Genomic DNA, 12,526 nt, shown 5'->3' with positions numbered 1-12,526 from the left:
CCGGCAGAATAGCTCCGCCGGAGCCCTAGATTGCTTCTGCCCAGGTTCCGCCTCGAGACGCCGACGCTTCGTATCAAAAGATCCCTTCTGGCTTTTTCTAGGTCAAAAGCTTTCATATAGCAGAAGATGGGCGCGAGATGATGGCCAGGGGGCCCACAAGCCTTGGGTGCTCGCCCAGGGGGTAGGGCGCACCCCCCATGCTTGTGGCCACCTGGTGGGTCCCTTCCGTAGTTTCTTCGCCCAATATTTTTTATATATTCCAAAATAATTCTCCATAAGAGTTGTGCAGAATAGGTATCTCAAATTTGCTCCTTTCCGATCCAGAATTCCAGCTGTCGGCATTCTCCCTCCTCATGTAAATCTTGTAAAATAAGAGAGAAAAGGCATAAGTATTGTACCATAATGTGAAATAACAGCCCATAATACGATAAATATCAACATAAAAGTATGATGCAAAATGGACGTATCACTCACCCCAACATCAATACCCCACCAAGATACCAAAGAACCCATGTATATCATGCCCCCAACTTGGACATGACCAAAGTGTATCAAACTTGAGCAATATGTACCAATAACAAGCAAGCACTTGAATAACAACAAATATGACAAGAGAAACACCAAATCAATTGAGATGCAAGGATTTACGTGGAAACCTCTTGCAGAGAAAACCCTTTGACTATTCTCGAGTTTGGTAAAAGCCTACATAAACAATTTTGCTAACTATCCCAAACAACTCATATTTCAACACACGACATGCATAAGCAATGGTTTGCACGATAGACTGGTCAAATTTGCTTCGAAATGATGAATTTAGGGTTGCACATGATCACACAAGGTCTACACAACTTGTGTAGTCGTGGTCATGTATCATATGTGGATGGCGACTCGCTATCGTCCATATTATAGCTACTCATGCATCGTTGGAGAACAGTGTTGCAAAGCAAGGATGGCCCTATGGATAGGGCACATGTATGTTCAAAATTAAAAGCATATAGTGTGGGTTGATGAACAGACATCTTGACTTGGATACAGATGGCTTGAGAGGTACATTTAGTGTGTTCTACTCATAGTGTTAAGAGAGCAAATCATGTGGACTCATGGATTTTGAAAGAGGAAAACTACAATTCTGAAACTTTGTTGGAAGTTAATATGAACTATGCTTACAGTTATGGAGATTGAGGCGAGATTGGCACACAAAACCCTATTTCGTGGTACATAATTTTTTTGGAATGCTGCTCGTTAGATGCTTTTTTAAACTCAGTACGATCAAAGTATGAACGTACACTCACATATGTGAATGCACACACACATTTTATTCCTACTAGTACCTCGCAGAGGCTGAATCGGCACAACATCTCGAGACCGGCGAAGTCATCATAGGGCTTTTCCAGCACCGAAGAATTCATAGCTAGATTTTCACCATTTACTTGTTCCAATCAGAGTAGATTACATAAGTGCGCGGCGGTCCGTAGCGTATTAGTTTAGGGATTAGGCACGAGGCAACGACATCCCACGACCCACATGCAGATCCTACTAGCGTCCAATTCCGTCCACCAAATCAAATCACCTCTGTGACCAGCCCTTTTGACGGTTTGCTCCTCTGCCGCGATGCAAAACCTCCATCTAATCGATCGAGCTACATCCACAGACCACAGGCCACGCAAAAGCAGACGGACCAAAACCCCGCAGCCAGGATCCCGCACCCGCGCCCGGCGTCTACATATAACCCGCCCGCACAGCGGGTGCTAAGCCAACAGCACTGTAACACTTGTCCGCGCCGATCGACCGAGCCCGAGAGCGCGCCAATGGACCCCTGCGCCTTCGTCCGCCTCACCGTAGACCAGCTCCTCCTCAAGCTCCCCGCCGTGCCGCGCCCCAGCTCCGGCGCCGCCGGCGTGCACCCCTCCACCTCCCCCTGCTTCTGCACGCTCCACCTCCAGGACCACCCTTCCTCCCTCTCCCGCACGGCGCCGCTGCCCCTCGCGTCCGCCTGCCTCCCTGGCGGGGCCAGCGGCGGTGACCCCGTCGTGCTCAGCCTCGACGCCGCCGCCGTGCAGAAGCTCTCGGGCCGCCCCGTCGAGCTCGTCGTGACCGTGCACGCGGGCCAGTCCAAGGGGAGCACGAGCACCGGCTGTGGCGTGGGCGCCAGCCGCGCCCTCGGGAAGGTGCGCGTGGCCGTCGACGTGGCGCGCGCCGCGGCTGGGGAGACCGTCGTGGCGCGCGACGGGTGGATGGACGTGGGGAAGCCGGCGTCGTCGGCCGCGCGCGCGCAGATCCATATGCTCGTGCGGACCGAGCCCGACCCGCGGTACGTCTTCCAGTTCGGGGGCGAGCCGGAGTGCGGCCCCGTCGTCTACCAGGTGCCTGGTGGAAGCGCCGGCGGCGGGCAGCGGCAGCCCGTGTTCACCTGCCGGTTCAGTGCTGGCCGGAGGGCTGTTAGGACCAGGTTGGTGCCATGGTTACAGTACACGCTACACACTTGCTATATGCGTACATTCTTTCCATTTACTTGCTAAACAGCGACAGCCTATTTGCAAGTTGCCTTAACAAAATTTAGAGTCGTTCAATCTTTCCAGCTCTTGGATTGAAATTCAACGGCCAAGATGTGTTTTCTTTCGTAGATAACCCTTTTGCCCTAGCTTTCTTCCTCCGCCGGTCGGGTTGCCTGCCAAAGCTTGGTGGCGTTGTCGTGCGCATCTCATAGCCCCACCCTCCTCAAGCAATGGCGTTGGTGTGCCCGTCCCATCCGCCCATCCTTCTCGAGCTACCACCTCTTTGCCGGCCTCCTGCCGCCTCCCAGCCCCCTCTAACCCCGATGTTTTGTCCAACTTCGATGAGCCCCCACCCTTGTCTGCACCGAAACCAGTCAACCCCCTCCCTCCCATAAGGGACGCCGCCACTGTCGCGTTGTCCCAGGCTCCGGGTCTGGCCTAGCTCGGCCTCGCTGGTGACCCCCCCCCCCCCCGGCTAGCTGTCATTCACCTCGGCGTCCCTGTCTCCACCTCAAGTCGCGTTCTTCAAAAATCGGTTAACGCGTGTTGCAATTTTAGGCAACTTGCCAATGACAAAACCCACAAAAAATAACTTGCCAATACCAAATGGATGATAAATAAGTTGTTTTGTCCTTGTGGTTAAAATGTGTCACGTGCAGTCTTTCCTATAAAAACATCTATTGTGACGTTTTCGAAAATAGGTTTTCCCAAAGTGAGAACCGATAACCGGAAAATGATCGGATTCTCCTAGATTTCAAATTGAAGCGAACGGCTCAAGTACACCACCATGTTAATCCTCTGTCCAATCCATGCCTCCCTATGTATCTATCTACATGATTTTCAAACCTCGGGTTTTGGTGAATTTATAAGCTCATGTGAACAATGTTTATATACTATACAAAGGTGCAACATAAAAGCGCAACGCTTAAACCTTGATACTTGACCATTTGAGCAATACTCTTCTATAGGGGGAAGCAAGGTAGCACATCTTAGATGCCTTGCAGATATAATTCATGCCATACCCACATCTTAGAACCTCAGGTTAAGTGACCCGAATCTATTTTGTGCACTTCTCTTCGTAGAAAACTCGAAGAGAATTCCCCGTCTTTGCACCCTAGGGAACATTTTGCTTTGCTTTGGCCCATCATTCTTTTCATTATTGGGTGCCAGCTCTTAGATGCCTTGCAGATAATTCATGTCATACCACGTATCGGTGTTGGCATAATCACCTGATAAAAAAAATTGCAACTAGGCGTTCTAGATTGTTTTTGTCAGGGTGCTGACATGGGAGCCCATGGGTCATTTCTTCTTGGACTGAATCCGGTGCAACCGTGAAAAGTTTAATAGTACTACGTAGCAGGCAGAAGGGTACTGACTTGTCCCGATCGAAGTCACTGTTCACCCATCTTTGGAGAGCAAAACAAGTCCAGAATATGTTATCGTTTGCTATCCGACCAGCTGTCAAGTTTTGGTTTCATGCGTGAGAACCTTCACTGTCAGTGCAGCGCTCAGATCCATGTCGACTTACGTGTTTAAGATAGCTTAAAGAGACAGGAATTCACTCGTAGCTAGGTTAGCTTGATTGAAGTACTAGGCTGTAGGGCTGTGGAACATCCACCATGATCAGATTATTCAGATAGACAGACAAAGACACCAACCGGGCATGTGACGGACTTACCAACCTGCTGCTGCTGCTAGCTACCTCATTAATTTGCTCCTGCTGCGCATTTCTGATCTGTAAGCTCATTAGCTGGTCCAGAATCTTGCATGCATTATCATGTCGACGGCTCCATGATCGCCATTACCTATTGTTTTTTTGTTTGTACTACTACCTACACTTGGCGCCACGGCATTAACTGCTGTCAGCTACTTCCGTCCCATAATATAGGTCCCATAATATAGAATGCTTTTTGATACTAGTGTAGCGTCAAAAAGATCTTACATTATGGGAGGGAGGGAGTACTACGTAATACTACTCTAAATTATTGTTACCGCTTAAGTGAATACTGTGCTGGCCGTGCATGCACTTGTGCTTTTCAACTGAACTAACCACGTGCATGTGCATCTTGACCAGATCTCTGACGTCGGAATCGTCCATGACCCGGAGCCCCAGCCGGAGGCTGCGATCGTGGCTGAGCACGCTGCACGGCGACGGGGACAAGCGGACGCAGCGCGACCAGCGCAAGGGGTGGATGGTGACCATCCACGACCTGTCCGGCTCCCCGGTGGCGGCGGCGTCCATGGTCACCCCGTTCGTGCCGTCCCCGGGCTCCGGCCGCGTCTCCCGCGCCAACCCGGGCGCCTGGCTCATCCTCCAGCCCACCGGCGCCGGGCCGTCCAGCTGGAAGCCGTGGGCGCGGCTGGAGGCGTGGCGGGAGCGCGGCCCCGTCGACGCGCTCGGCTACCGTCTCGAGCTGGTCTTCGACTCGGGCCCCGTCGAGTGCGCCGTCCCCATCGCCCAGTCGTCCATCAGCGCCAAGCGCGGCGGCCAGTTCGTGATCGACCCGGCCACGTTCCCCGAGGGCTCCGCCGGCGCCGCGTGGCCGTTCGCCGGCGGGTTCGTGATGGGCTCAACGGTGGAGGGCGAGGGGAAGGCCAGCCGGCCCACCGTGCAGGTCGGCGTGCAGCACGTGGCGTGCATGGGCGACGTGGCCGTGTTCATCGCGCTGTCAGCTGCCGTCGATCTCTGCATGGACGCATGCAAGCTCTTCTCGCACAGGCTCAGGAAGGAGTTGTGCCAGGACCAAGACGACTAGTCTGGGTCTTGGGCTTGACTCTTGTGAAAGTGATGGCCTGTGGCTGTTTTTTTAGTTTAGGCTGGGTCGGATCACAAGAACAGATCGAACGAGTGTGTGCTTATTCTTTCTTTGAGATATTCTTTCGATTCTTTGTAGTATAATAAGTAAGTCTATGCAGCTGTAGTATTCAGTGTCGTGACTGATGGATTCAATTGGAATGTTCACTCATGTTGAGACGAGTATTCGTAAACGGAAATGCCCAGGAGCACTCAAGTGCGGCGCACTGACCTGCCACGTCCTTTCGCCCGCTCGTTGCTCGTTATTCGTAAAAAAGAAAATCTCTCAAATAGTTTTAAGCGTCAACGATGAAGGTTTTTGCATGTAAAGCTGTCAAGTTTCAACCAAGTTTTAAATAAGATCTAAAACTGCCAGGTGCGGAGAAATAATTTCAAGCAATTTTTCCTCTCGGTCGTGTAAAACAAAGTATTTTGGGGACTGCACAACACCCCTAACCTGGGGTGTGGCTATGACATTATATAGAGGTACCCAAGGGGTACAATACAACGTTAGAATACAGATATACAGAGGCTACGTATATACAGTCTAACACCCTCCCTCAATCTTAACTATGTCCTGAAGTACAAAGCAAGTTAAGATTGCGCCTACAGCCTACAAACTGTGGTTGTGGTAGAGGCTTCGTGAAGATGTCAGCAAGTTGATCTTTTAACGAGATGAACTTGATACAGAGTAGCTTCTGTGCAACACGTTCCCGAACAAAGTGATAATCCACCTCAATGTGTTTTGTCCTCGCATGAAACACTGGATTAGAAGAAAGATATGTAGCACCAATGTTGTCACACCACAGGACCGGAGGACGAGCTTGAGGAACACGCAACTCTCTCAACAGAGACTGTACCCATATGATCTCAGCAGTCGCATCAGCAACGGCTTTGTATTCAGCCTCAGTACTACTGCGAGACACAGTTGCTTGCTTGCGAGCATTCCAGGCGATCAAGTTAGGACCCAGAAATACCGCATAACCCCCCGTGGATCGCCTGTCATCCGGACTACCAGCCCAGTCAGCATCAGAAAAGGCCGAGAGCTCATACGACGGCGCAGGCTGAAGATGCAGACCATAGGCAGTAGTAATACTGACATAGCGTAAAATACGCTTCACAGCTGACCAGTGAGACGTCCTGGGTGCATGCAAAAACTGACAGACACGGTTAACTGCATAGGAGATATCAGGCCTGGTAATAATGAGATACTGCAGACCACCAACAATACTGCGATACTCAGTGGCATCATTAGACGAGAGAGAATCACCATCAAGGGCAGACAACCGATCAGTAGCAGACATCGGAGTGGAAACAGGTTTGCATTTGAGCATTCCAGAACGACGCAACAAGTCCAAGGAGTACTTCTTCTGAGTGAGAGTCAGACCTGCAGAGGACCGTGTAACCTCAAGACCAAAGAAAAAGTGAAGAGCACCCAAATCCTTGACAGCAAAATCATCACGGAGAGCAAGCACAAGGCGATCAGCAGCAGCAGCCGAGGAACTGACAAGGATGATATCATCAACACACACCAGGATATACATCGTAACCTCAGGGCGCTGGAGGAGGAACAGTGATGTATCAGCAGTGGAGGGAATAAACCCAAGAGCCCGAAGAACAGATCCAAGTCGAGCATGCCAAGCACGAGGAGCCTGTTTGAGTCCATACAACGCCTTGACCAGATGACAGAGATGATGAGGTCGTGTTGGATCAACGAAACCAGGCGGCTGACGCATATAAACCTCCTCCTCCAGAATGCCATGGAGAAAAGCGCTCTGCACATCAAGCTGACGAAGGAACCATCCACGAGTAACCGCAAGAGACAGTAGTAATTGAATGGTAGTAGGCTTGATGACTGGACTGAACGTGTCTTCATAATCAAGACCATACCTCTGTTTGAAGCCCTTGGCGACTAAACGTGCCTTGTAACGCTCAATGGAACCATCAGCATGTCGCTTGACCTTGAACACCCACTTAGAATCAATGATGTTGACGCCAGACTTTGGAGGAACAAGACGCCAAGTATCATTCTGTTGGAGGGCATGAAACTCTTATTCCATTGCAGCACGCCAATGAGGAATACTCAACGCAACCTGAAAGTGACGAGGCTCTGCAGTAGGATCGCCAGCAGTATGAGCCATGCACGCAGCAAGCCACGCAACCGTGCCATCTGTCCACTCCTTCGGGCGAAACACACCAGACTGGCTCCGTGTGCGCGGCCGAAGTGTGACCGCGAAATCTGCCGGCAAAGATGGTGCAGCAGAGGACGTGGACGAGACCGGAGCCGAGTTCGGCGAGGCAGGCTCACCAGGAGCCGGAGCAGGCGACGGAGCCGCTGGGCTAGCGGCAGCAGTAGCCGGCCCAGGAGACGCACCCGCCAGTGGCCCAGGAGAGCCACACAGGGCTGGCGATGCCCGCGAACCAGGCGAGCCGAGCGAGACGGCCGCTAGTGTGGACGAGGCCCGCGAGTCGGGCGAAGCGGCCACTGGTGTGGACGGGGCCCGCGAGACGGGCGAGACACCCGCCGGCGCAGGCAGGGCCCGCGAGCCAGAGGAGGCCGCTGGCGATGGCGTGGGCGGGTCCGGCACCCGGGAGGCAGTCGGGGTGGCCGCCTCAGGCGACAGAGGAACGGGTTGGCGGGTGCCCCCCGTTATGCATGGCACATGCACGTCCCGACCAGGAGGATCATCCGCGACCTGTTCATCAAGGAGCTCGAGCCGAGCACCACGTCCAATACCTGCAGCATGATTAGGAAGCAACGCAGGGGCATATGCAACATCCACAAACTGATCAGGCGTAGGTGGAGACACATGCGCTGGTGGTGTGGAAGTGGAAGTGGTAAGGTCATTCGGAAGTGCACGAAAAGGAAATACATTTTCGTCAAACACAACGTCACGAGAGATGTAGACGCGGTTGGTAGGAACATGTAGGCATTTGTACCCTTTGTGAAGAGAACTGTACCCAAGAAAGACACACTTCTTAGACCGAAACTCTAGCTTGCGCTTGTTGTATGGAGGGAGGTGTTGCTCTGATACCATGTAAAACAAAGTATTTTGGGGACTGCACAACACCCCTAACCTGGGGTGTGGCTATCACATTGTATAGAGGTACCCAAGGGGTACAATACAACGTTACAACACAGATATACAGAGGCTACGTATATACAGTCTAACAAGTCGCAGACACAAAATAGTTGATTATTACCGGTCGTAGACACAAAACATTGAAACTTAACATATATTTTTAAAAGTTGTCAAAATATATTCAAAATGGATCTTATTTGAAAGCGCTGGTCAAGAAACACGAATATGAAACATAACTTAATTTGGAATTCTCGTTTAAAAGATATAAAACTTTAAAAATGGGAAGTCAAAAGTAAAAAACGGGCACCAGGTACATGTGTGCCCCCGCACTTGCGTGCCACAAATCCTCTCCCTATTCATAAAAACAGTTAGTAAAACCTTTCAAACCGAGTCGCCACTTTTAACTTGCATGAGTTGCCGTGGATGGGACAAAACCTACTTGCCCAGCTAGTAGAAGCTATGTACAGGAAATTTTGCCATGCATTTTACCATTCACCTCTCCCCCTACGCCAAGTTCCATTGACAGAGTTATTATACTTGGATATATTGGGCTTTGTGATAGCTTACCACATAAGCCATGGGGTCGTTCCCATGATAAAATTTGAAAATTATGTGTTATGGTGTATGTAATAAATTTTCCATTGTCTAATGAAATTAATTGCCATGGTCATAAAAATAAAAAAATGCAATGGTAGCTACAAATAAAACTACCTGGATTTAATTTTAAAAAAGTTGTGGTTTAACTTCTGAAATTGCCATGGAACCTATAATAAAATTGCACATGGAAAAGTTAGAAATATTGATCTCTAAAAACATTTCAACTTTTGAAAAATTGTAACGGGGACAAGGCAAATGTACAAAATTTATTTGTTTTGAAAAAAAGATGGCAAAGTTAGGAGATTTAACCTTTGAAAGGATGACAAGTTTAGGAATTTGCAATGGTCTAAAGAATATAAGATGCCATGTTTGGGGCCACGTAATTAATAAAAAAATCATGATCCAATTAATAAAATTCTCATGGTCTAAGGAATAAAAATTGCCATGCTACCAAAAATAAAACTAACATGGTCTGATTAATAACTTTGCCATGGTCTAATTAATAAAATTGCCATGATCTAAAAATGTTATACAATGTAAAACAATGTTCGCATAATTCACAAAAAAAAACATACCATCAAAAAAATGAATGTAACATTTGAAAAAAAAATCATGCATTTAAAACATGCTTGTGACATTTTATGAAAAATGTTTATACAATGAAATGATCGCGTAGTTTTAAAAAGGTTTGTATCATTCGAAAAAATATTTAACATGTATTTGAAAAACGTTTAACATGTATTTGAATAAATGTTCCAATAAGGTTTAAAAAAATGTTAATCATATATTTGAAAATGTTCAATGTGTTGCACTTGTATACAGAAAATGTACAATGAATAAGTCGACATGTATTTGAAAAAAATATAAAACCAAAAGAAAACTAGTAAAGAAAACAAGAAAAAGAAAAGAGAAAGATAAAACATTAAACCAACAAAAGAAAATGAGAAAAAAAATAGGAAGAATGGAAAAAGGAAAACCGAAGGGAAAGCACACTGAACTGGAAGAAACCAACACACGAAAAAATAATGGCCAGTCTCTTTCACGGGATTGTTGAAGGCTAGACAAAGTTTTTTGTCACAGTAAACGGTAAATAGCCCTGGCGGGTCGGGTGAATAATTGCTCGTTAATATACAAGGTTGTGTTACCGCCTACAAGATGACTATAGGTGTTTTTTTAAGAAGGAAGATGACGACTACTGGAGGAAATACACTAGTTTGCTGCTTACTATCGGTTAAATTGGGTCGATTAGATTGAATAGATGGTGTGAGGTGCTACAAAATGTTGTGACGTAAGGTAAACACGTGTGTTGTACTGTACTAACGAGCTTAACGAGGTGCTTGTAAAACTCATGAGCTCGTTCATTAAGCTCGTTAACCTGAACGAGCTAGAACAATGATTGGTTCTATTAACTACGAGCCTGACGGGCCAAGCTATCAAGCGCTCATAAGCTCGATTTTGGTCCGAACCCTATGTGTAACACCTGTCGCAACCCAGGCGTTTTCTGCTTTTGTGGTTCATTTATATTTTCCAAAATGTCTTATCTCTTGAACCGTGCGTCCACATTACGAACCGTATTCACCGTTGTGTTTCTCGAGTCAAGATCATAGATAGATTCCATGTTAATAGGCTTGGCCATTTTTTTATAAAAAAAATCCCCATAAAAGGGGAAATAAAAAAGCTGTAAAACAAGAGTAGATAGAAGAAAAAGGGAAACTAGAAAAAATGAAAACGAAAAAACGGAAACCGAAAACACATAAGTGCCTTTCACCACCTTTTGGGAAGCACACCCGTGCGCCTTTTTAATTTTTGGGAAGCACAACTGTACTTCACCGCGAAACATAGTTGGGCTTTTCACTTTCCAAAAAGCACATTTGTACTTCATAGAAGCGCGTGCTTTTCATTTTTTTTAAGATGCACAGATGTGCTTCATGCTAAAGCATAGCCGTGCTTTTCCGTGAAGCAAAACTGTGCTTTTCACGTTGGGTTAGCACAACTCTGCTTCAGGGAAAATCCCAACTCTGCTTCACCGTGAAAACAATTGTGCTTTTTTCAATACTGTGTTTCAGGCGAGGGTAGAAAACAAAAACTACATAAAAATATATTTGACAAAACATAGAAAACCAAGCAAAAGTCTAAAAACGCAAAAATAACTAAATACTTTTTTGTTGAAAAAATCACCAAAATGCGTGAAAAGAACATGTTCCGCAAGGTGTGTCAGCGCGGGACATGTGGCGGCGTTGGGGCGCACCACGTGGCTACTGAAGCGCCTCGCACGCGTCCGCTGGGTAGTCCGCTCGATATAGTTGATCCCTTGAGTAATGGTTGTATTCTGAATTGTTATGTACCACAATAAGGAAGATTGTGCACGGGTACTGAGATCTAGTAAGAACATCAACAATGTTTAGAAGAGATGCTGCCTCTAAGGTGGGTCCCATGACCTTGCCTCTAAACAATGCTACCAAGCGTGTAGTGTATGGCGTCTACATCTAGCCTTTAAGGTGGAGCCCAAATAGCTTAAAGTATTGCTTTTTCCAACCATTTTTATACGCGTAACCCAGCTACATGATTTACGAGGCTGGAAAATGGGCTTTGAGGGCAGACGACCCAATAAACCACATGCCTTAGATTTTTCTTGCGAAGTAGCTGCCCCTTTAGGACATATGGCCCAGTGCGTGAGCTAAAGGTAGATCGAACGGCCAGTAACTATCGAGATGCGAGATATGACGGTCCGAAAATCAGAGGGCATGAGAGGGCTGAGATTATGTTCAGTTTTACTATCCTAAATAGCTATGGTAAAAGGAAATGGCTTGGAGGCAGCCTCTAGCATTAGCGATAGTGCTAGAACCTTTTTCTTAGAGGACAACCCTACAGTGTATAGCGACGGCCTCCAAAGCCTTAGAGGCAAGTATGAAGGCCATAAAATTCTAGACTGTGGCTGCTCTAATGTGACATCCAAGCTTAATAGGATACTCCTGCAAAATAAAACAACAAAGCAATAAGAAATGCTCCATTCAGTCCGTATTAATTATTGCTGATTTAGTATATAAAGTCGTGCTAAATCAGCGGTAATTAATATGGATCGTAGCAAGTAACTTTTTTGCGAATGAGAAAAAGGAACTTCAAATTGAAAAAAAAACAATGTCGTACTTATTATGGAGCCCGGGAGGACCCTTTTTTTGAGAAATTGTAGCCCAGGAGGAGTGATGTGAGCCACGCGACGCTATGCAGATGACAGCCCCCAATTCTTTTTACTTTTTGGAAAAGGCCTAAGGCCACATAAAGTAAGTTTAAGATGTCCTTATGAACACACTCATACTGAAAAATAAAGTTATATTTAATTCTTAGGTGTGCCGAAGTTTTCTCCCTCATGCATTCATTGGCAGTGGCATAGCTTGATTCCGCTTATAGGCCTTCGCCTCGGCAAACAAACCTTTTTAAATCCAAGAGTTTGTAGAAGCAACGACTGAGAAGTCGTCGATGCAGACAAGAAGATCCCGGTGATCACAAAATCGCCGCACCAGATAAAAAACATCGATAAGAACCTATAGAAACTCCAA

The 12,526-nt window shown here is 47.2% G+C and overlaps 1 protein-coding gene across 1 annotated transcript; it reads left to right on the top strand.

The window, feature by feature from the left end:
- The first annotated feature begins 1,657 nt into the window (after nt 1-1,657).
- LOC123070656 (uncharacterized) lies at nt 1,658-5,461 on the top strand. Its single transcript, XM_044493946.1, has 2 exons — nt 1,658-2,449; nt 4,570-5,461. Exons 1-2 carry the CDS (start codon nt 1,809-1,811, stop codon nt 5,249-5,251), a joined length of 1,323 nt encoding a protein of 440 aa, XP_044349881.1. The 5' UTR covers nt 1,658-1,808; the 3' UTR covers nt 5,252-5,461.
- Nucleotides 5,462-12,526: the final 7,065 nt, after the last annotated feature.

Source organism: Triticum aestivum, chromosome 3B (genome assembly GCF_018294505.1).
Source record: "Triticum aestivum cultivar Chinese Spring chromosome 3B, IWGSC CS RefSeq v2.1, whole genome shotgun sequence".
Classification (NCBI taxonomy): Eukaryota; Viridiplantae; Streptophyta; class Magnoliopsida; order Poales; family Poaceae; genus Triticum; species Triticum aestivum.
Note: the sequence above shows the minus strand (reverse complement) of the source record. Positions and strands in the feature narration are given on the sequence as shown.